Source organism: Gobio gobio (genome assembly GCF_949357685.1).
Source record: "Gobio gobio genome assembly, chromosome: 17".
Taxonomy (NCBI): Eukaryota; Metazoa; Chordata; class Actinopteri; order Cypriniformes; family Gobionidae; genus Gobio; species Gobio gobio.
The window spans coordinates 20686474-20710364 of record NC_137110.1 but is presented as its reverse complement, the minus strand read 5'-3'; the positions used below and the strand labels follow the sequence as shown (position 1 = coordinate 20710364).

Here is a 23891-nt window from a genome sequence, read left to right as displayed (position 1 = left end):
CAGCATGAGAGAGATAGAAAGCGACGGAGATATGTTAATGAATGAACATCCCAGTACTGTAAAAGTGCTGGAATGCAGTGTCTATTTCGCGCACACAACATGGTTAACCACACCAGATAAACATGACAGATGTGTGGACGCGAACTAAACTAAATTGATACTAATATGGATTCTTATCCTCAATATATTTTAATCTTTGCTGTTTTCTGTCACTGCCTGAACTTTGTAGCGCAGCCATCAATAATCGCAGGAAGATTTGTACTTAACTGTCACCGTCACTGTGTCACTGTCACCTGTCACTGTTAATAAGCCACTTTTAACTTGCTTGTTAATTTCAGTGAACAATTAACAAACTTTAAACATTTTGGCACTTTAATGTGGCCTGACAGATTGCTCAATCAGCATTTCGACCTTGGATAGAGCTTGTATAAAACAGCTTAAGAACAATCATGTCACAAAACGTCAAATTGACCTCAGAAAAGCCATTCAATGCTCTTTAACTCATTAGTCAGCTAGAAAAATGACTATAGAAAGGGAAACTTTGCTAAATATATGCACTATATCACATAATCCTTATATTTTTACTTAAACTGTTCCTCATGAGAGAGAATGGAAGGAGCTAAACATTTAATTCAACACCGCCCATATAATTGCACGTGAAAAATTATAACGCGTTTATTCTTTTGTGGCACTCGAAAAAATAATATGGCGCCTAACTTTTTCCCTTATAGGAGCCAATTCATATTTTTGTCTGGAGCCCTGCGCTGTCATTTATAATGCTTGGACTAGCCAAGACATTTTTTAATATAACTCGTCTGAAAGAAGAATGTCATATACACCTAGGATGGCTTGAGGGTGAGTAAATAAGATAATTTTCATTTTTGGGTGAACTATCCCTTAAAGTAAGAATGGATTTAAGAAATATATCGTTTTTTTGTATTTGCATGTTTGATTAATGTTTATTTAATACTTAATTTGTGTTTTGAGTTGTGTTGACTGAAAGCAGTGCATTATCAACGCTCATCTGCACTATGTTTGGTTTCAGCTTGAGAAGGTGCTACAGCAGGGAGACATTGGAGAGTGTGCAGAGCCTTACATGGTCTTTAAAGAGTCTGATGCTGCCAAAGTAAGCCATTTATTATAGTTTGTACATTATACACCAACTCCGGATGGAATTCAGTTCAACATGGTGACTGGTATTTATTTTCTTGTCCCGGGTACAACAGAATAAGGAAAAGATTGAGAAGTTACGCAGTCAGTCCGAACAGTTCTGCCAGCGACTAGGGCGTTATCGGATGCCCTTTGCTTGGACGGCCATACACCTCATGAATATAGTGAACAGTGCAGGCAGTCTGGAGAGAGACACCGAGCTGGAGATGGGGCTTTCAGGTGAGACTACGAATGACACTGACGGTTGTGCATAATTTGAACCTCCTACTTTGACTTGCACAGTTTGAGGTTAGTGTTCCGAACAACATTGAAGTAGGACTTGCTGCATCTCATTTTTGCTCTTTATTGGATTTCTTTCTAACTATTGACTCTGCACCATCACACAGAGAGGAAAGGCTCATGGTCCGAACGGAGGAACTCTAGTATTGTGGGGCGTCGTTCGTTGGAGAGAACCACCAGCGGAGATGAATCATGCAGTCTGACTAGCTTCAGGCCTGCCACCCTGACGGTCACCAACTTCTTCAAACAGGTCACGCTCTTATTAAAAAAAAAAAAAAAAATCCTAGTATTGATCTCATTCATAGGAAGTTGACTGTTCAGTTACCAGTCATTGCATAGATCAGACTGCTAAATGTTATGAATGAAAGCTTTTCACATTTTATACATTTATTTATATTATATATCATATCAGGAAGGAGATAGACTAAGTGATGAAGATCTCTACAAGTTCCTAGCTGACATGCGGCGTCCATCCTCTGTGCTGCGTAGACTGAGGCCCATTACAGGTAGAGCTCTCTTGGCATGTTTATGCAATAGATTTTGGCCTTGTTAACCATGTATGCAATGAGTTATGTAACTAATTTCAGGGTTCGTACGGTCATGAAAAACATTCTGTGATTTTAACGGGAGTGTTTGTGAGAGCGCTTAAACTCGTGCTAGACCCAAGTTATGGACAGCTTCACGATCTGTCACATTCTGTATAATTTATTCATCATGCTGGTAAGATCACACAAAGTTTTATCTGTGTAGTCAGTTTGACGTGCAGTTTCCCCAAACACAAAAACATTTAATGTATCTATTAATCGACGATTCATTATTAGCCTACAATATCAAGAGCATATCAGTAACTGACAATGACTCTGTAAAGAGTTCCTGTTCATTTTATAATTTGAGTAACATTAAACAGTCTGTGTAAATAAACATGTAAGCTATTTCAGATGCAGTTTCTGTTCCTCCTTTGCAGTGTAAAGATGGCTTTTGTCAATGATAAAATGTTATTGGTAACAGTCTAGTATTCTGATTGATTTAAGTAATTGGTTAAATTTAAGTATTTGACAAACGACAACAAAGGTAATCATTAAAAATTGCACTTATAAATAAATAAAATGCTCTTGGAAATCAATTGCAAGGAGACCCTTAATGGAAAAGTAAATTTCTGATTTCTGCAGTTTGTATAGGTGTAAATTGCAGAAATAAAAAAATTAAAATTAAAATGATCTTATTAATGATTGAGGGTTTTCCAATGAGATGAATGGTAAATACTTGGAGGCAATGCTGTTTTAAAATCTTCATTTTGTATTCCAAAAGTTTCTCACTAGAGAAATCAACTCTTTCACTAAATATATGCACTATATTAGGGTGACCAAACGACCTGTTTTCCCAGGACATGTCCTGACCTGGCCCTAATATAACAATTTTCTATCCATACAGAGGGGGCATACTTTAAATATATTGAAATTAATAAGGAATCTTTGAGTAAACTTCGAGTATCATTTGAGTATCTCATTGTCGGGCCGAGTGTCCTGGTTTTCGGTAATCAAAATATGGTCGCCCTACACTATATTAGCCTATATATTAATTATATTCTACTTAACCTGTTAAGGATGCCTTGATTATTTCATGAATGTTTAAATAAACCTGTCATGAAAATGACAGAGACTGTGTATAAATGATTATATTTCAACAAAGAATTGGAGAAAAATCTATTTTATAATTAGATTTAGAAGTTATTGCAAAAACTTATGCCTTATGTGAAGTTTACATGTTTGCGTACTATGTTATTTGAGTGTTGATTATTATGCTATTATAAATAAATAGCAACTGAATTTAGGCTAATAGTTTGGGCTCTGTTGTTAACCTTTAATATTAATGTGCAAGTTAGGGCTCCCTCTATAGTTTACTGCATTAAAGGGTTAGTTCACCCAAAAATGAAAATTCTGTCATTAATTACTCACCCTCATGTCGTTGGACACCCGTCAGACCTCCGTTCATATTCGGAACACAAATGAAGATATTTTAGTTCAAAGCTGATGGCTGAGAAAGGCTTCAGATAGGCCTCCATTGGCATTCAGTACATTGACACTTCCAAGATCCATGAAATGCACTTAAAACGTTGTTACAAAGTCCATCTCACCACAGTGGCTCTACAATAATGTTACGATGCGACGACAATAGTTTTTGTGCGCAAAAAAAATCTAAATAACACCTTTATCCAACTTGTTCTCGACTTCCGTGTGTGCCTCCACGACGCATGCGCGAGAATATGACGTAGCGCCGGCGTTCGGGAATCCATGAAATACACACTTAAGCCCCATTTTGAGCACTACGCCGAGACCTAAAGCACGATCAATATAGAATTCAACAGCTTAGACACGCGCGTCTTCCTCTGCTCGTAAACAAATCGCTTCTGGGTCATATGTCCGAATGCCGGATCTGCGTCATATTCTCGCGCATGCGTCGTGGAGGCATACACGGAAGTCGAGAACAAGTTGGATAAAGGTGTTATTTTGATTTTTTTTTGCGCACAAAAACTATTGTCGTCGCACCGTAAAATTATTGTAGAGCCACTGTTGTGAGATGGACTTTGTAACGACGTTTTAAGTGCCTTTCATGGATCTTGGAAGTGTCAATGTACTGAATGCAAATGGAGGCCTATCTGAAGCCTTTCTCAGCCATCAGCTTTCAACTAAAATATCTTCATTTGTGTTCCGAATATGAACGGAGGTCTTACGGGTGTCCAACGACATGAGGGTGAGTAATTAATGACAGAATTTTCATTTTTGGGTGAGCTAACCCTTTAACTTCAATAAACTTTTAGTTATAATTTAATTAATTTAAGGACAGACACTTTTTTGTTGTTGTCAGTAAACCACAATAAAATTAAATAAAAAGCAATTTTGTAAAACTGCTGTACCGAACCGTGACTTCAAAACGGAGGTACGTACCGAACCGTCAGTTTTGTGTACCGTTACACCCCTAATTGCTAGGGTCAGACCGTATTTTATCTAACCGTTTTATTGGTGTGTCAGCGTTTATTTTGTATGAAACCATATAGATTTACGTTAATTAGTTAAGAAAGGCTGTGATTTGACATTTGAACATGGATTTTATACACAGAATTTCATGGAAGGTGTTAGGTCCTGAATATTTTCTGAAAAGTCATGGAAATGTATTGGTAGAAATGTGTATGAACCCTGTAATTTACTTTATGCCCTTAGCCCAGCTAAAGATCGACATCTCTCCAGCTCCTGAGAACCCTCACTATTGCCTGACACCCGAGCTGCTCCAAGTGAAGCCTTACCCAGACAGTCGAGTGCGGCCAACAAAAGAGATCCTGGAGTTCCCTGCCAGGGACGTTTATGTGCCCAACACCACTTACAGGTATAATCACCTTTAATAATGTCTAGATCAGTGATTCTTGACATTTTGACTCCACAATAATATTCAAAGGCCACCTATAGCCCTAGTTTTGTTTTTAATCTATGGGCACTCCTAGTTTTTGTAAATGAAAAATAATTACATTTAAGGATTCCAGAATTTTTAGGAACTGAATATTCTTCAGGGTTTGTACACTTTTATAAACTTATGAATGTACATGGCTTTGGCTTAAAAGCATGGCATAACTAGTAAAATCTATATTCTTTATAAAAATGCCTTAGCTGTTTATTAATTTACACTTTTCCAGGTCTAGAAATACCCATTTTAAATCAGGCTGCCTCATATATCCAGGTTTTCCAAGACTGGGAATCCTGTTTCTTCAGAGGAACCAAACAGTTGTTGAGGTGGTGAATTAAAATAAGAAGTGTCTTGTTTTTAGTTGTTTTAGCTTATTTTGTCTTATTTTAAACACTTTGTTGTCTTGAGGTCCCCTTGGATGTTTGCTGAAGTCTTCTAGTGGGCCCTGCCCCCTAGATGATAATCACTGGTCTAGATTAAGTTTAGAATTGACCTCACTTTTAGCCTTGTCTCTGTGCAAGCAGTTGGCCTCACTGTATGCCAACTCTAACTCCGCCATTTAAGCTTACTAATTTAGTCAAGGTTGGTCAGAAAAAGATGCTAATCTTCTGCATATGTTGACATAACCTGTCATTCAGAGGACATGTTTGTCCACCTTCAGTCAACTTTGTTATCTTCCTCTGGACTCTCCGCGTAGTCAGCCTTGATTTGGGTGATGCTGAATAGGCAGATTGGGACAAGAGTTTACTGACAAATTTCATGCTATAGATTTATCACACTTGTCACGTCTGTCAGGTTATATAACATATATATGTATATGCATATAACATGTTAATTATGAGGGGTTGATTTCCAACATAGGTTAAGCTTGATCCTCCTGCTGGATTATTTATTATCAGTTAAATAATTGTTTTCCTCCCCCATGAACTAACAGTAGCGTTAAACCGTCTGGAAACTGTTTTATTTCAGTTATGTGAGCCCCCAATGAATTTTTTCATATTCTGTTGAGAAGATATTGCTGAAATTTGTTTTCATTAAGCAGTTTGTTACAGTTATTACTAGTAAAAAAAAAGAAGCTTGCCATTGTGAGTCCAAGTATAGTTTGAACTAAAGTCACACCCGAGTGCTGTAAGTGGCTAATTTAAAGGTCCCATGGCATGAAATTTTCATTTTATGAGGTATTTCAACATTAATATGAGTTCCCCTAGCCTGAATATTGTCCCCAAGTGGATAGAAATGTTGATCGGTATAAAACCGAGTTCTGGCTGTCTTTCTCTGCCTTTGAGAAAATGACAGGCCAGACTAGCCAATTCTGAAGTCTCCTGGTTTGACGTCCAAACAGGAACGGTTACCTCCCTTTCCTCCGCCCAGAGAATCTGGCACGCCCATGCAAACGCTCGAGAGATCATGGCTTGTGAACGAGTGAATGCTGGCAGTTTCTCAGTGTTTGGATGTACAAATGAAAACAGAAGTCTTTTTTCAGTTCCTTCTGATCTGTGATCAGTGATTTTGTATGTGCAGCTAATTATTTATTATTCGTGCATACACTGCGGCTTCTCTCTCTCCCGACAGAACGGTGTTTTCGTGTTTTCTATCTTGTGAGTCAGTGTTTTGTACGTCCTCGTCGCGTCTATCTGTTCTAAAATGTGCATACAGTCGTTTCTGCTCAACATCAGCAGACTCACATCTCTTTAGAGATAAACCTCACACACGCCGAAGCTCGGGCTGCACTGACCGGTCGGCCTTCAACATCACCGACCCCCAGTACTGCATCTGGCCCACAGCGGAGGCACCAAACGCAGCGCGAGATTAAGCGCAGAAGGGGGGTAAGCGTGAGCATATCCGGGCTAGCCAGCTTTCCCCACAATAAACTTGATTACATTCGATTACTGCTGTTGTGTCTTTGTTTGCGCTGTGTACTCAATGCGCTTCACTGACGCTTTTCATATGATTGGAACATATCTAAAAATAATGCTATAATCAACACTTACTCGTAACTCGTTCATCTCGACAGCTGTAATGGTACATGTGGTACAATGGTACATTGCATGTGTTACAAAGTTGGTAGAATAATGATGAAGACGGACTTGGTGTGACTGGGACTCGTGTTTATTCAGAACTCTCAGATACAAACACAATAAACTTGCGCTGACAGTGCTCTCACAAATCAGTAGTTACTATAAATAACTTTGTTAGCAATCTCTCCGTCTCTGGTACATTAGTGATGTCCGGTTCGCGAACTAATCATTCTTTTGAACCGGTTCTTTTTAGTGAACCGAACCAGTTCACCAAATCGGACTGAATCGTTCTAAACGGTTCGCGTCTCGAGTCAGCGCTGATCCATAATTTACTAAAGTTACTAACTTTCTGACATGAGTGACAGCCCCTCCGACTAGAAATAAACTAATAACCTGAAGTATATTCTAGTAACTACAACAGTTCACTGAACTGAGACGTGCTGAGAGAACTTATGAGAAGTGAACTCAGGTCCATCCGTCTCTCTGGCAGCAGCTCGTGCCTGCTCGTGCCTCGTAGACCTCGTTAAACCACGCCCCCTCCGCTCATTTCAAATGCAAAGATGTCAGCCAATCACAACAGTGGGCGTTTTTACTGAAATCCTTAAAAGTCAGACACGCCTCTTGAAACAGGGCATTCAGCCACAGGGCAAACATCAGTATTGAAAAAATGCATTTTATTTCTAAATTATGTCATTTTATGATGTAACCTCAGGAAACATGATAAAATAATAGAAACATGCCATGCCATGGGACCTTTAAAGAAAGATTGATTTTTATTCTTTTTAGCCTATTGTCTAAATGTGTTGCTATAAATATGATGCACCCAACCATAACTGAGAAACATTCTGTAAACTATACACAATACAGCTGAGTATGTACAAAGCATAACCATGAGTCAATATGACTCAGTAACAGAAAGAGACATGCAGACCATAACAATATATTTCTTGGTAACACTTTGTAATAATTTTCAACATCAAAAGTACAAGAACATATGTTTTTTTTTTTTTGTAAAATGAGGGTTATATCATATAAATGTGTTCTTAAGCTTTATGGTTATGATTTAATGAAAGTTATTATAAAGTGTTACCCATTGCTTTTCTACTGTTGCACATTTGTGTAAATTGCTTAAATACATTCTTGAAGTAAACATACAATATGTGAAATGATGTTGAGAAGTTCTATAGTTGAATGCAGTGCAGTTCTATAACATTATCCATATATTCTACAAACTTATTGTTGATACCTGTTGACTCTTGATAATAACATGCACCAGATCCTGTTTCAGAGGTATGATCTTGCCATTTGAACCTCTTCATTTTTTTTTTAAACAACTCTTCTTGGTCAGCAAGCTACACGTTTGTTATCTGATGACCTATGAAGATTTATGAACCTATGAGCTAACATGTTGCAATAACCCTTTGAATTGGTTTTTACCCTCTACCAAAGTCAATGACCTGTTGCAGTTGCATCATTCAGTTTCGGCTGTCTGTAGAGAGAGGGAAAAGCTTTGTTTGCCAGTGTCTACTGCCAGTGTGACCCCTTTAACTAACTCTGAATTACCCAATAGAGAGTATAGGGTCAGGGATTATTGAAACTGGGTTGATGGTCTGATGGTGATCTTTGTGGATTTGAGAGTGTAGGAGCTTCCTTTGGCTGGCCTCCAGTAGATTCCTTTCCTGCGCTGGTGGCGAGTCCTCAATCTTACCCAGGTGTATCTCCCATTTAAGTTGGTGTCCCCACATGCATCAAACCACCAACCACCTGAAACCAGCAAACAATTATTATTCAAGGGATATTCAGTTATGGATGGTATGATATTAAATATTTAATTTGACCATTTGATACCTGTGTAGTTGCGGGCACAGTTGGACTCGTCATGATTATCGTTGTCTCTGTCTTTGGTTGAGAACTTCACGCCCGTGTGGTTGCTCATGGCATCCGGCAGATCTCCGGACAAAGGTGCCACGTGAAGGGCGTAATCAGATGCAGGGCCTTCCAGGGTGAACGTGTACTCTATGAATCTCTTTTCCTCCTTCCAGTCTTCCAGTTCAATGTGTAAAATGTATTCTCCTTGTTGAGCAATGGAATGGATCTTCTCCAAGCCCAGCCAAAACTCTTCTGTAACACAAGGACATTTCCGCTTAGTTGAAAGCTAAAGTTGTCATGCCTTGAAGAATTTATAGTGATCATGCCAGGAAGAGACCTATGATTAGAATCACTTTGAATCAATCTGAATCATTTATTGCCTCTACTGGCACTGTTTCAAGTGTATAGCATCATTTGCTTTTTGCAATTGTCTTCAGCTAAATATGCATAATTCTACAGATACTTAAGCTGTTCATATATTATCAAACATCTGCAGTAAGAGTAGTAGTGAAGGAAACGTGACATGACACAAAAGGGCATACTTACTTTCCAATTTGCCAAATCCATGTTCATATTTTTCCCATGACTGGTCAAAATCAACAGAACCATCCTCCCTCCTCTGAATGACTGTTGCTGCTCCATCTTAAAATAAAGAGTAAAAGTAAACTGTAAAAAGAGAACTCTAGTTTGATAAGAATGTTGATAAACGCACAGCCTTCTAAGTTAAGAAAGTAACCACCTAGGTAATGTTTCTTGTGCCATTTGTGATGTACCCGTCACGTTTTTGTAACTGATATCAGTAGGAAGTCTTGATTAGATGTGCATTATTGGTCTCTTACCAGAACTTATCTCGCAGTAAACATAGAAAGGTTCAGATTGATTGGGTTTGATGGGGTAAATTCCATTGGTTTTCTGGCCTCTTTTGAACACATCACTGCAGTCTGTTGGAAAGTCTGTACAGCAAAACACACAGTTGAGGGTTTTGGTTTTATTAAAGCAAGCAACAATTTAAATTGCTAATTGATTTCATACTGTTCTTACCATTTATTTCTGTAGTTCCATTGGTGGAGTTGATTGTTAGGTAACGAAAAGGGTCAGGCGTTTCTGGGTTTAAATACAAAGGTTTTTCAGCTGTGTCTTGAAAAGCATCATAGTTCACCTGAAATAAAGGAATATTCATTCTCAGTAAATGCATATAAAGCCGGGAGAGTTACAGCTATGATCATTTTAAATTCAGTAAATATTGTTTATTTTATATTCAGTAAGATTTCTAATCACTTGACTTTAATTGATTAAACTAAGTATATATATATATATATATATATATATATATATATATATATATATATATATATATATATATATATATATATATATATATATATATATATATATATATATATATATATATATATATATAATGTATAATGTATCTATCTAATTGTTAAAAATGTGTGGGGACCCTTTTTTATTAAACATACATAGAATGATAAATTGAATGATGAAAATAACATGAGACATTTTAGTTAAATGGATGGATACCTTGTCCTCAAGACTCTTAATTTTGCTCTTCTGGTAATTTAGCTGTTCGTGTTGCTCTTTAACAGATTTAAGCAGGTCTGTAATGGTCCTTTCTTGTGTTTCAATCACATCCTGCAACAGATAAAAGTTGTTAATGGAGTAAATGCATAACTGGATTCTGCTGGAACAGATGCCTGTTGAGCTATATGATCAGTATATTTTATCTGAACTTTTGTTGATCTACATTTTTTTTGCTCTTGCCTTCATGTGTGATTCACATGCATTTTTTGACATTATTTAAAAAAAAAATTGGTAGTTATAATGCGAATTTGGACCTTTTTAGAATTTGAAATTCTGAAAAAAAACTTGACTAGACTCACCTTCAAAGCAGTTATCTCTTGAAGTTGCTCCAGAGGCATCATGCTCTGAGACAAACCCTTCAGCTTCTCCTCCAGCCCACCAACCTTGCTATGCAACTGGCTTCGCTCTTGGAGAATGTTGTTAATTTTGGAGTTGATCTCCAGTGACAAGTTTCTGATCTCCTCGTTATTGGCCTTCAAAAATATAGTGGTCTCCTTCAACTTCTCCTCTTCCTCTTTGATCTCACTGGTGACCACTGAGAGCTGGTAAAAGGAGCGATCAAAGATGTTGAGCTTCTGGAAGATGTCGTTGATCTGAGACTTGGTCTTGTGCACAAACTCTCGGAGACTCTGGCCGAGCTGGAGCAAACCATTAGCCAGGAGTCGTACGTCATCTAACATGGCAAAGCGGGATCTAGCCTCAGTTGGTGGTGCGGTGATTAGGATAGGCGCCTCCGTGGGTGCTTTTCTCTGGTTAGGGGCTGCGCTTGTTGTGGACAAGCTTAGCCAAAAAAGCAGGAAAATCAACATCATTTTAGGCATTTTGTTCACTGCGTCAGTCCGTTCCCAATGCCTGTCTGTGCGCTAGTCTCTTTTAACCTCCCTTTCTCGCTACTCTTCTCATCTCCTACTCTGAGAACAAAAACAGCAGAGATTCCTCAAATATATATGGCTACACTGAAAGGGGAGGGAGCATTTGGTAATTATTAAGCTGGCTTTGCTTCAGCGTCCTCCTCCCAATCTGTGTAAAGTTTACTCGGTGCAGACAATTCACAGTAACACACACACACACACACACACACACACACACACACACACACACACACACACACACACACACACACACACTGCCCCCACTCACCACACATCCATAACCTGGTCCCCGGTTGCATCTGATAAGCAAAGATGAACGATGCTGATGAATCATCCTGCCGATCGATCACATCATAACCACGGCCACTTGGTGCTCTGTGCATGCACCGCTAGATGGGAATTAATAATAAAAGTATGCGATTTATGGTTCTGGCTTTGATTTAATGGTCTCCTGAATCAGCGGAGCATCACTCTCAGGTGCCACTGAGAGGGTCTGCATGTACAAGCAGGATCGTCGCTGGATCTCAGAACAGATCGGCTCAGGCGGTAATAGAAATGAGTGATGACTGAAGTTGAGGGAGTTTGTGCCATTTGCTCTGATATGTACAGGCTTTTTATTTACTGCTGCTTCGAATTAATCTCTCTTCAGGGTTAAGCAGGGCTTTTTTTCTGTTGGCCTGGTCAGGCCGATAGTTTTGTAAAAAATGTTATAATGTACCAAATGTTTTATATATAAGCTCACCACAAATTTCTTTTTTTTAATAAATGTGAGAGAACTTTTAATTACAAAAAATGTGATTAAATTCTACTGTGTTTTAACCTTTACTACTAGGTAATAGATGAATTCACTCTTGTAATACATAATAATACACACACACACACACACACACAACAAATATAATCTCATGTCAACCATTTAAATACCATAGGTGAATTGTAAGAATTGAACAACAATGTTCAGTAAAGATGTTTTAGCCTTTGTTTAGATGTGTTGTTTTTAACCACCTTAAATTTATCTTTACACTATTGAACCTGTTACTATTTTTGATGTATCTACTATATTTTTTACTATATCTACTATGTTTTAATTGGGGAATAATCTCCTCTATTCCACACTTTTGCAGACAGATGGTGTTTTTTAATAGAGACAGACAACATTCAGTCAAATTTAGGAGTGTACTGAAGCATTTTCAGAACATTGATATTCGTTTATAGTCCATTCTTGAATAACTAATGCATTTTAATAAAATGTAACCTTTTTTTTTTTGGTTAAAGTATTCTGGTTAAACATTCTAGCTGAATAGTGTAGGATAAAAAAAAGAACTATTAAAACTATTTGAATATTGCTGTATACAAGATAATGAATATATTGTTGAGTTGTTGACATTTTATAGTAATTGTTTGAAAATCTGTGTCAGGTATTTTTGGTGTAGTTTAAATAATCTATGTAGCAATATATATGGTTGTTTGAAACTATTTATGGACGCTGTTCAGTAAACATTTGGCTGAAAAACGGGATTGCATTTTTATTTGCCTGCCAGCTAACTTGTTTTATGTTTCGTTGTCCTGCTGCGAGTACATACTAACTGGTTCTGTTCAGACATGTGCGGAAAGTTTGTCCTCAATCCATATTTGTGGACACAGCAAACACGACCTGACTCCCATTGTGTACCCAGAGGCCATTCAGGGTGTAGGAGCTTGTATGTCAGTGGTCGGGAGGTTGAGGTGGATAGACATATCCTCTCCAATGTCTCTTCTTACACCCTGTGCCAAAAAAAAAAAAACCCATTAACTCCAAAATTACAAGATAGATCTGAACTGATGAAAATTTTTGGCTGGAATTGCTCTAAATTTTTTGTTTATTGAATCTCTTGTGTTTTTTTTTTTTTTTTTGCATTTGAATGCAATTTATATGGAAACATTTCGAATACCTTAATGGAATAGCAAACTCTTAATGATTTGACTGCACAGTGTAAAAGCACTTATTCACTTCTCCCTTGCTCATTTTCTCCTTTTGAATTCGAACAGAAGATCACGGTTTGAAATGATATACACACCACAGTAGAGAGGAGGTAATACTGAGAGTGCATGAGATTTCTGTGCTCCTTGGAAAGTCTGTGACCTTTGCGGACTGTGCGGTCTTCCGGGAGAATATGTTCCACGTCACTGCAGTATTTCTGTCTGTTCCTGCAGCTACTGTAACCACAGAACGGAAACGGCTGTGCAACAAAAATCTGTAATGAAAATATTAGTGGGGATTAATGTTAATGTCCCAAATTTTGTCCCGGGCTTTTTGCTTTAAGACATTTTCACATGTGAACAGAAACTGTTTTTGTTATTTTTAGTGCAACTTGTGTACTTTATGTAATTTAAATTGTAGTGTAATATTTTGAATTACTATCTTAATATTTGAATTTCCTGTTAGTTTTAATAATGTGTTGTTGATTTCATTATCACCATTGTTTTTTATTTTATGGAGACTTTTCTGTTTTATTTTAAAATATTTAAATTTCAGTTCAGTACAATTTCAGAATTATTTACACAAAAAAATAGAAAAAACTTTAATATAAGATTTACCAAACCTGCTTGAACAACTTCTAAATAAAAAAAGCCGCAAGGATCAAACATTTGATGTATGAACGACTTCCCTTGCTCTGTCTACCTGTATCTGTAGGAACCTCCTGTATGTGAACCCACAGAGCCTGAACTTCGCCAATCGTCAAGGCTCTGCCCGTAACATTACAGTGAAAGTACAGTTCATGAATGGGGAAGATCCTAGCAATGCTATGCCTGTAAGTTTTAACAGATTGATTTACAAACTCTCATATTGCCATACATGTCATGCAGAAGCACTCTCTTGATTTGGTGATATGGAATCATGTACTTAGTTCTTTTTTCCATGGTCTCTTAGGTAATCTACGGGAAATCCAGCTGTGCAGAGTATTCAAAGGATGCTTACACTTCTGTAGTCTATCATAATCGGTAAGTTCATGGCTGCAGCATTTAGAAAAACTCATTTACATGACATCATGCAGAAGTCTTCAACATGAGATCTTACATCAGCTCAGGGAGTGTGGCGTTTGTTGTATGTGATTTTGGAACAACAGTTTTAGTTTTAGACAACAGTCAAGTTTTAGTTTGATTTGCATAAGAAATAGATTTTTTACACTGACATTTTTACAATAGTTGACATTTCTCAAATGTTCTTTCCTCAGATCACCTGATTTCCATGATGAAGTTAAAGTCAAGCTACCAGCCTCGTTGACCGACCATCATCACATCCTCTTCACTTTCTACCACGTCAGCTGTCAACAGAAACAGAACACTCCACTGGAGACGCCTGTTGGATACACGGTACATACCGTGCTCCACACACACACTATTATTAAAGGGATAGTTCACCCAAAAACGAAAATGTTGATGTTTTTCTGCCTACCCCTAAGGTATCCAAGATGTAGGTGTCTTCGTTTCTTCAGTAGAAACCAAATGAAGATTTTTAACTCCAACCGTTGCAGTGTGTCACTCATATAATGCTTGTCAATGGGGTCTAATTCTATTAGAGTAAAAAAAACATGGACAGACAACTTCAAATTAAACCCTGCGGCTCGTGACGACACATTGATGTCTTAAGACACGAAACGATCGGTTTCTGAGAGAAACCGAACGGTATTTATGCAATTAATTTCACCTCATATCAGACGAATGCTTCAGCTCTCCAGACTGCCATCACATCCTGTCAGTGAGGTCAAATAGCAGCCGGGTCATAGATATATACATAGATTCCTCATTAGTGCCTGCGTGGATCGCTCGAATGAGGAATCTACGTATACATATCTTTCTCTCAGAAACCGATCGTTTCGTGTCTTAAGACATCAATGTGTCGTCACGAGCCGCGGGGTTTAATTTGAAGTTGTCTGTCCATGTTTTTTTTACTCTAATAGAATTAGACCCCATTGACAAGCATTATATGAGTGACACACTGCAACGGTTGGAGTTAAAAATCTTCATTTGTGTTCTACTGAAGAAACGAAGACACCTACATCTTGGATGCCTTAGGGGTAAGCAGAAAAACATAACATTTTCGTTTTTGGGTGAACTATCCCTTTAAAGAGTTTAGGATCAGTAAGATTAAATTTTTTTAAGAAATTAATATTATTCAGCAAAGATTCATTAAATTGATCAAAAAGTGACAGCACACTTTTTAATTCAAAGAATTTAAAAAACTATCCTGGTTTTCACAGAAATATCAAGCAACACACTAATTTTCATCATTGATGATAAAAAAAGTTCTTCAAGTATCAAATTAGAGTATTAGAATGATTTCTGAAGGATCATGTGACACTAGCTACATTTACATGCACTGAAAAAAATCTGTTAGTAATCGTCAAACAGTCAAACTGAAAAGACTTGGGGCCAGATTTACTAACAGCTTGTGCCAGTGCAAACCCTCTTTTGTCATTAAAAAACTATTGTCAGAATTGACTAAAGACATGCAGTGATAAATTAGCGCTGAAAAAGCTTGGACACAGTTATGTTTGCGCCTGACCTTATTGCATATGTATTTGTAGGAGTTTTCCTTTCAGATGCAAAATTTATGGGAGGAGAGTATTTAAATGAATCATGCAGGGTGATTTACTAAGGTTTGCATTTGTCAATTTACTGGTGTTTGCCCCATTATTTAACGCCCCCAAAAATGCATCTTAAACCAGATGCTTATTTGCACTGCTCTTGGTAGATTGCGTCATTCTCCAAATGATCCGGCTGCTTCTGTGTTCTTTAATTTGCGTGTGATCTACTGACGACTGACAGAACTTTCTACTCCCGTCACCGTTTTTTTGGAATTGCGCTCTCACGCTTATTTGGCCTGTTTAATAAATGATGTAAACACCTCAATCGATCCGATTGAGCTCAATCTGAATGAAATTTCGATCGGATTGAAAGAGGTGTTTGCCTGAAATAATTAGATCAACAGGAAAAAAATTAAGCATGTAAACACTTAAATCCTACTATTTTCTCAATCGGATTCAAAAATATGTTGCGCAAATGAGCAGTGCTATGATGCGTATATTTACATACGTTTTGTGTCTCATGTTTTACGAACTGGTAAGTGGATGAGACTAAATATTTACTAAATATTTGCTAAAAACCCTCTTCTGACATAAATGTCAGTTTTCTTTTTAGATATGTCCTCAATGAAAAACAACAACAATTATACTCACTCTAGCTCCGGTGAAATTATTGGATATTCAAATCAGATTGGATTAATTCCGATTGACAAATTGACGATTCACGAATTCGATTGATGAAAATACCGACTGAGGACTAGAGTAATGGCTGCCAAAAAAGTTTATGAATATATATTAGTATTCATTTTTTAATTCATTTTTAACATTGCATTCAGCCTTGGTGAGAATTAAACAGTACTGTACACAAACACAAAAATATGATATATCCTATTTAAACTTAAAAAAAAAAAAAAAAGAGAGAACACATCTATCAGATTACACAGATTTTGGCAGCTAGCCACCTTAATTCGATGACATAGATTTGCATTATTGTGAGCAATTGAGATGCATTGAGAATTTTCGAACTGTAATATGACTCCTTGAATCCAATCATGATGTGCCTGAAGGTTCCCACCTATAATAAATGTTATGTCTCTGTCTCCCTCAGTGGATTCCCATGCTGCAGAATGGACGCTTAAGAACAGGTCACTTCTGCCTGCCCGTATCGCTGGAGAAACCACCTCAGTCTTACTCTGTTCTCTCTCCCGATGTAAGGCAGTTTCTCTCATACAACACGCATAGATAAAAATGGGAAGTTCTTTAATTATATTGTTTGTTTGGTTATGTAAAGTATCTTTCATTTAATGTATTAAGAGTTTCCTCATTGGTCAGTAACACTTTTTTAATTTAACCTGGAACATTCTTTTACAATTTTGTTTACAGACCACTATTTTTTATTATTTTGAGGTAGCAATATATAATAATATCCATTTATTAAAATAAATTATACTGGAAGTTCATTCATGCATTTGTGTGTAGGTTCCCCTTCCTGGAATGAAATGGGTGGATAACCACAGAGGGGTGTTTAATGTAGAGGTTGTGGCTGCATCCTCCGTCCACACACAGGTAATTAGTAGTTAAATTGTCAAAATACTGATTCATTTAAAGCCTACCAACACATGCATTCTCTGATGTGTTTCTTCCTCTCCCCAGGACCAGTATTTAGATAAGTTCTTTGCTCTGGTGCATGCGCTGGATGAGCACATGTTCCCTGTGAGGATAGGAGATATGCGCATTATGGAGAATAATCTGGAGGCCGAGCTGAAGTCGAGTATCGCAGCTTTGAATTCATCTCAGCTGGAGCCTGTGGTGCGCTTCCTTCACCTCCTGCTGGACAAACTGGTTCTGCTGATGGTGCGGCCACCTGTTATAGCCGGGCAGATAGGTACTCGCTGTCCTCCAACCTACATACTCTCAGAAAACGCATAGAAAGTTTTAAAGAAACATTTAAAGAAATGCTCCCCCTCATGTTGTTCCAAAACTTTATGACTGTGGAACATGAGGATATTGGGCTCCAATGGTGTTTGGCTCCCAGCGTTCTTCAAATCCTTTATTTGTGTTTCATAGAAGAAAGAAATCCATACAAGTTGAATGATGCCACAATTTTCATTTTTGTGTGGTCCTTGTAAGTCATCTAAAATTAAATTGGTAGCCAGGCCACAAATTGTCATTTACTCTAAACCTTGTTTCTATTTCCAATTTGAAAAACAAATCATTCTTTTAAATCTGTTATTTTCAACCAGCTCACATTTTAGACTGAAGGATTCGTTGGTGAATCAAATCAGAAGTTGGTCGTATAAGTTGGTCGTTGGTAATGGATTCCATTTTTATAATCGCTGGGATAAAGTGATTTACACACAATGCCGGAAAGGACACTTTTACTATCAGGAGAAAATTCCCCAAAGTGTTCATCATGTCAGAATCCACTGTCCATTAAACATATTACTGGACTGTAATACCCTTTGAGGAAGGTTTTATTCTGTTGATACTTTTGAAAGAGTTTTTTAGAAAGAATGTATCTTAAACATCTTATTTTTATTTTTTAATAACTATACCTAGCTCTCGTGATGAGACTAAGGAAAGATTTTCAAAATTGATCTTTTAGATGCTTAAATTGTGTTAAATCATCATAATTGTTGTAAAATGCTGGGCTTTTTAACACAAGTTTTGTAATTTTGCTTTATTTCTCTTAAATATTTAAATGCAACTTTCTATTAAACACTAAATAAATAGTAAATAACTTTGCTATTCATAGATTTTATTAATTTATGTCAGAACTGCATACAATAGTTGCTAGTCTCGTAACTGACTGTTTCCAAATTATTTTCTCTTTACTGTAGTGAATCTTGGCCAGGCCTCTTTTGAAGTGATGGCATCTATAGTGAACCGTCTACACAAGTACTTGGACACTAGTCAAGACATGCATGGGCGAAACAGCCTTCTCTCCTCATATATTCACTATGTCTTCCGCCTACCCAACATGGATCCCAACTCCCCCTCTCCAGGTCAGGTTTCAGCTTTATCTTTTGATTTATTTTGTCTCTAAATCTGTGGCTTTTGGTGTGTTTAAGATTGGTTAAATGAGTTGTCATTCCAATGTGTTTGTATTTTAATGTATTCTGTTCTTCGTATTAGGCCCAGGAGGATTGGGTGGTTCAGTGCATTATGCCACAATGGCTCGTTCTGCTGTTAGACCCGCAAGCCTCAACCTTAACCGCTCTCGTAGCCTTAGCAACAGCAACCCAGACATCTCTGGCACTCCCACTTCCCCAGATGATGAAGTACGCTCCATCATTGGCAGCAAGGTAGGTAGACACATTTCAGCAGCTCTGTTGGCTAGTATACTTTTCTATTAACATTATAGACACATCGTCATAGCTCATATACATTTCAAAGTGTATTTTATTATTGCTGTTAAGATATGCTTTGATTGCGCCAGCTGGATGTGACCTACTGTATTCATTATTATTATTATGAGTGTTTTTATAGGTCATTGACTTTCTGCACTAGATTGCTGACTTAGCTGATCAGCATTTCCCAATGTTGCAGGTCAACCTATAGCTTAAAAGCAAGACAAACTTTAGCTGGAACATTTTATGTACTTAACCCATGTTACACAATCTTGCAAAAAGAAAAAACAAAAATGAATGTGTAGTTGAGGATGGTGGCCAAAAATCCGTTCAACAGTTTGGCTTTGATGAATGTGTAGCTGATAGCTCAGTGATTTGTATGCGCTGACTTCATTGCTGTAGTGCCCAGATTACTGAATAAATTATGCAAATCAGGTAAAATGTGACATTTAATAACAGATTCATTATTCCATAATAAATAAACTGAAATCTTTTTTTAAGTATATGGCTGTAAATAAACACAACTTCTTAAAAGATTAGTTCACTTTTAAATAAACTTTTGCTGATAATTTACTCACCCCCCATGTCATCCAAGCTGTCCATGTCTTTCTTTCTTCAGTTGAAAAGAAATGAAGGTTTTTGATGAAAACATTCCAGGATTTTTCTCCATATAATGGACTTCAATGGGCCCCAAACGGTTCAAGGTCCAAATGACAGTTTCAGTGCAGCTTCAAAGGGCTTTAAACGAGCCAGACGATGAATAAGGGTCTTATCTAGCGAAACGATTGGTCATTTAAAAATAAAAAAATAAAAAAGTTTACGTTTTATACGCACAAATGCTCGCCTTGCTCTGTTCTGTGATGCGCGTTCGTGACGTCACGTTATACGCAATTACAGACGGCGTCTCCAGTTAATTTTGGGCAACTAAAAAAACCCCCTAAACCGCTGTTGCTCTGTAACGGTGGAAATCCATTTTGTCCTGTAATGCAGCGAGATGGAAACAGGGTCTCACCAGCTGACTCAATGACTGATTCTAATGGCGGGATTGAAATGGTCCAGTCCTGGCAGCATTGAGATTCTTCCTCTGTTTGGCATTTGCCACATGTGCACCACCACGTCTTGTTAGATCTACGTCTGCTCGATGTTTGAGAGGTGTGTGTCGCCGCAGCAGTCTCTTCCATCTGCCTAATTTCTTTCTCTGTGTATTCCGGTTCAAAAAGGTAGGGCAGGGCGAAAAACTCCATCTCCTCTTCTCCTCGAATTTCAAAATTGTCCGACATCGTTGTTTTACCTTTTAACTCCCTTTTTTTGTAAACCTTGTTTGACTTAGTATGTGCACGTTCAACTTGTAAACACTGACTCGGTACTTCCGCCTACGTCAAACGTGACCTATTATGTGACGTCACGAACGCGCATCACAGAACAGAGCAAGGTGAGCATTTGTGCTTATAAAACTGAAACCTTTTTTTTTATTTAATTTTTTTTATGACCGATCGTTTCGCTAGATAAGACCCTTTTTCATTGTCTGGTATCGTTTAAAGCCCTTTGAAGCTGCACTGAAACTGTCATTTGGACCTTGAACCGTTTGGGGCCCATTGAAGTCCATCATATGGAAAAAAATCCTGGAATGTTTTCATCAAAAACCTTCATTTCTTTTCGACTGCAGAAAGAAAGACATGGACATCTTGGATGGGGGTGAGTAAATTATCAGCAAAAGTGTATTTCAAAGTGAACTAATCCTTTAAGAGACTACATCTAAAACAACATTTTACAGTATATTTATTAAAAAGTAAAAAAAAAATAATTGTAGTTCTTTTTAAACTGCTCCAAATTTTACTGAAATTTTACATTGCAAATCTGTTTAATGTTCTCATGACGACTTTAGAAGAATTTACTACATACACTACCACTACCTACTACAGTTTTGGGTTGGTTACATTTTTTTTTAAATGTTTTAGAAAAAAGTATCTCACCAAGACTGCATTTATTTGATCAAAAATACAATAAAACAGTAATAATGTGAAATATACAATTTAAAATATCTGTTTTCGATTGTAATATATTTTGAAATGCAGTTTATTGCTGTAATGGTAAAGCTTTATTTTCCAGCAGGCATTACTCCAGTCTTCAGTGTCACATGATCCTTCAGAAATCGTTTCTTATAAGTGTTGGAAAGTTTACTGCTTAATTTTTGTGGAAACTGACACATTGTTTTTTAGGATTTTTGGTATAGTTCAATAGAACAGCTTTTATTTTAAATAACAATTTTGCAACAATGTGAAAAGCTTTACTTTATCTTTTACTTTGATAAATTAAGTGCATCTTTGGTGAATAAAAGTATTGATTTCTGTAAAAAAAAATCTTCTTAAGGCCAAAATTTTAAATGGTAGTGTATATAAGATGTAGTTGACATGATTTTGAACCACACTATGAAACATTTTCTGAATTTTCTTTTTAACTTGAGGTTCACCTAAGTATTATTTTTGCTAACCACTGATCTTTCCCCCCCTGTTGTGTGAATGAAATCAATCTGATTTCACAATTATGCTAACTGTGCCGAACTTAAGCCCAAAGTATACTTCAACCGTCCGTGTTCCTCGATGGTCCGCACACTGTCTGCATGACGTAATTTTCGTCATTAGGAGGGCCCGTCCACACAAACCACGTACAACAGCGCAAGATGAAAGTTGAGACAGAAGAGACTACTAGGTGGCTAAATAGACGTCTTTGATGCTCTTCATCGAGTGCTTGCACAGATACACACGGGAGCGCTCGGTGAAGAGCATTAAAGACGTCTATTTATAACATTGTTTTTGAAGCGTTGATCTTTGTAGCCAATCACAGATATTTATTGAGTGCGTGAACACGATGGCCAATCAGAGGGGTTAAAGAATCTGTTGAACAATTCAAAATGCTAGAGTGAAATGTTTGTAAAATTTCAGCACTGAAGTCGGTAGTTTTGACAACACTAATACAATGGCGAATCTGCTATTTTCTTTTTCTATTCTACTGAGCGAATTCCCTGTAAATGACTTCCCTCTGACACCTTGTAGAGTATAGAAAAGCAGTTGTACTGCACATGTCGAACTCATGCCGAACGCTCATCCGCGTTTGACAATACTTTGAAGGCTGTGCGGACCCGACACGGAATGCGGAAAATGATGTATACCTGGGCTTTAAGCCTTTGATTTTGTTAACACTCAAAGATGCTTGATATTCTAACCTGTTGCTGTTCAGAAATGACAAATGTAATATAAACTAACTTGCTCCCTTGCTCACTTCATTAACCTGTAACCTTTGACCTTTCACTGTTCCCTGGCTTGCTTGCATCTGCCTGTGATCCTTTTGATGCCACCCTTGGCTTGCAGGGCTTAGATCGCTCCAACTCCTGGGTGCATACCATGGGGTGCAAAAGCGCCCCCTGGGGGACCAGCCCTGGCTCGACATCCGATGCTAAGCAGGTCATTCTGACTATCCCAATCGCCAAATACAAAACAGAAACCCTCACTTCACACAGCCCTTCCCAGTAGCACTAAAACAGAATGATCTAATAACGCCACACCACATTTCTCCTTCACTGCCATTTTCCCTTTTTTTCCTTTGTCCTTTTTTTTTTTTTACTTCCTTAACCTATTCACACTTCTAAAACAGCCATTCTCAAAGCTTCCTCATTTTTCTTATTCACCATTTCACTTTAAAAAGCATTGCATGGGCATAACTATCAAATTTCCATTTACTTTCTGCTTGGCATGTCATGATATGCTGCATGTACAAGTATGCGCGTGTGTGTGAATGTTTTGTTTGTCTTGTTTTTACTTATTAATATTATTATTATTATTTTAATAACCGGCACCCGGTTAAGGCTAATCATTTTATTTTGTCATTACTCAGTGCCTGTGACAGTCTGATTCATTAAAGCAAGCTTACATGCATACATGCACACACACATACATGCATACATACATACATACATACATACATACATACATACTTACTTACTTTATTTATTTACCAAAACACTTTACATTTTTTTTATTTTATAAATCTCTTCAGTCTCCTTATTTAGTAGACTGTGTAAAGTCACCATGCCCCTCATAATGGCTATTTGTGTGATGGAAACTATAATTGTTCAATTTAAAGTAAAGTTATTGTATTTTTTTAATCCATTGTGATATTACAGTTTTTGCTGTCTTGTTCTGTATTGTGTTTGTGTGGATTGTGTGTGTGTGTGTGTGTGTGTGTGTGTGTGTGTGTGTGTGTGTGTGTGTGTGTGTGAGAGAGAGTGTCTGTGTGTGTGTGTGTGTGTGTGTGTGTGTGTGTGTGTGTGTGTGTTGTGTGTGTTGTGTGTGTTGTGTGTGTTGTGTTGTGTGTGTTGTGTGTGTTGTGTGTGTGGTGTGTGTGTGTTGTGTGTGTTGTGTGTGTGTGTGGGTATTGGTAGTGATTAGTGAATGGCACCACATACTCCTTTCCTCCACACTAATCTATTGTCACCCTTCCATTCATCCCCACCCGTAGGCCATGGAGCGCAGTGGCAATCGCATGTCATCGCACACTGAGAGCGCCAGTTTCTTGCAAACATTAACAGGACGCTTGCCGACCAAAAAGGTAGAGACCCAGTTCCTGGAGAGCAGGAGACGACCCTCTCCTCACCTGCGCCTGTCTGTCTTGGAATGACTGGATGTTGTTGTTGTTTTGTTGATGTGGTTGTCA

General features: G+C 37.6%; 2 protein-coding genes across 14 annotated transcripts in view; one reads left to right on the top strand and one right to left on the bottom strand.

Moving 5' to 3' along the window:
• Positions 1-23891, top strand: part of dock7 (dedicator of cytokinesis 7) — a 62041-nt gene that overhangs the window by 8926 nt on the left and 29224 nt on the right. For 7 of the 13 annotated variants that reach the window (XM_079840566.1, XM_079840565.1, XM_079840563.1 and 4 more), the window contains exons 10-23: positions 1046-1126; positions 1227-1389; positions 1557-1699; positions 1862-1955; positions 4668-4830; positions 13941-14058; positions 14178-14248; positions 14482-14620; positions 16940-17041; positions 17311-17397; positions 17485-17716; positions 18672-18836; positions 18967-19136; positions 23697-23786. In XM_079840566.1, the coding sequence (XP_079696692.1) occupies positions 1046-1126; positions 1227-1389; positions 1557-1699; positions 1862-1955; positions 4668-4830; positions 13941-14058; positions 14178-14248; positions 14482-14620; positions 16940-17041; positions 17311-17397; positions 17485-17716; positions 18672-18836; positions 18967-19136; positions 23697-23786 (1818 nt within the window). Of the gene's footprint in view, positions 1-1045; positions 1127-1226; positions 1390-1556; positions 1700-1861; positions 1956-4667; positions 4831-13940; positions 14059-14177; positions 14249-14481; positions 14621-16939; positions 17042-17310; positions 17398-17484; positions 17717-18671; positions 18837-18966; positions 19137-22549; positions 22643-23696; positions 23787-23891 lie in introns of all 13 variants that reach the window. The other 6 variants (XM_079840557.1, XM_079840559.1, XM_079840558.1 and 3 more) reach the window with 2 other exon arrangements.
• angptl3 (angiopoietin-like 3) lies at positions 6995-13031 on the bottom strand. Its single transcript, XM_079840573.1, has 7 exons — positions 10694-13031; positions 10335-10445; positions 9834-9951; positions 9632-9745; positions 9339-9434; positions 8772-9044; positions 6995-8687 (listed from the first exon to the last, which is right to left on the bottom strand). The coding sequence occupies exons 1-7, from the start codon at positions 11213-11215 to the stop codon at positions 8512-8514; spliced, it is 1410 nt and encodes a 469-aa protein (XP_079696699.1). The 5' UTR covers positions 11216-13031; the 3' UTR covers positions 6995-8511.

What these genes read in the sequence shown, in the direction of transcription:
- angptl3 (XM_079840573.1), bottom strand. Translation starts at nt 11,215, where the DNA reads ATGCCTAAAATGATGTTGATTTTCCTGCTTTTTTGGCTAAGCTTGTCC. An exon ending in TTAAGAGTCTTGAGGACAAG is followed by an intron (nt 9,952 to 10,334) that starts GTATCCATCCAT and finishes CCTTTATTTCAG; the next exon opens with GTGAACTATGATGCTTTTCA. An exon ending in CTGTGCCCGCAACTACACAG is followed by an intron (nt 8,688 to 8,771) that starts GTATCAAATGGT and finishes TGCTGGTTTCAG; the next exon opens with GTGGTTGGTGGTTTGATGCA.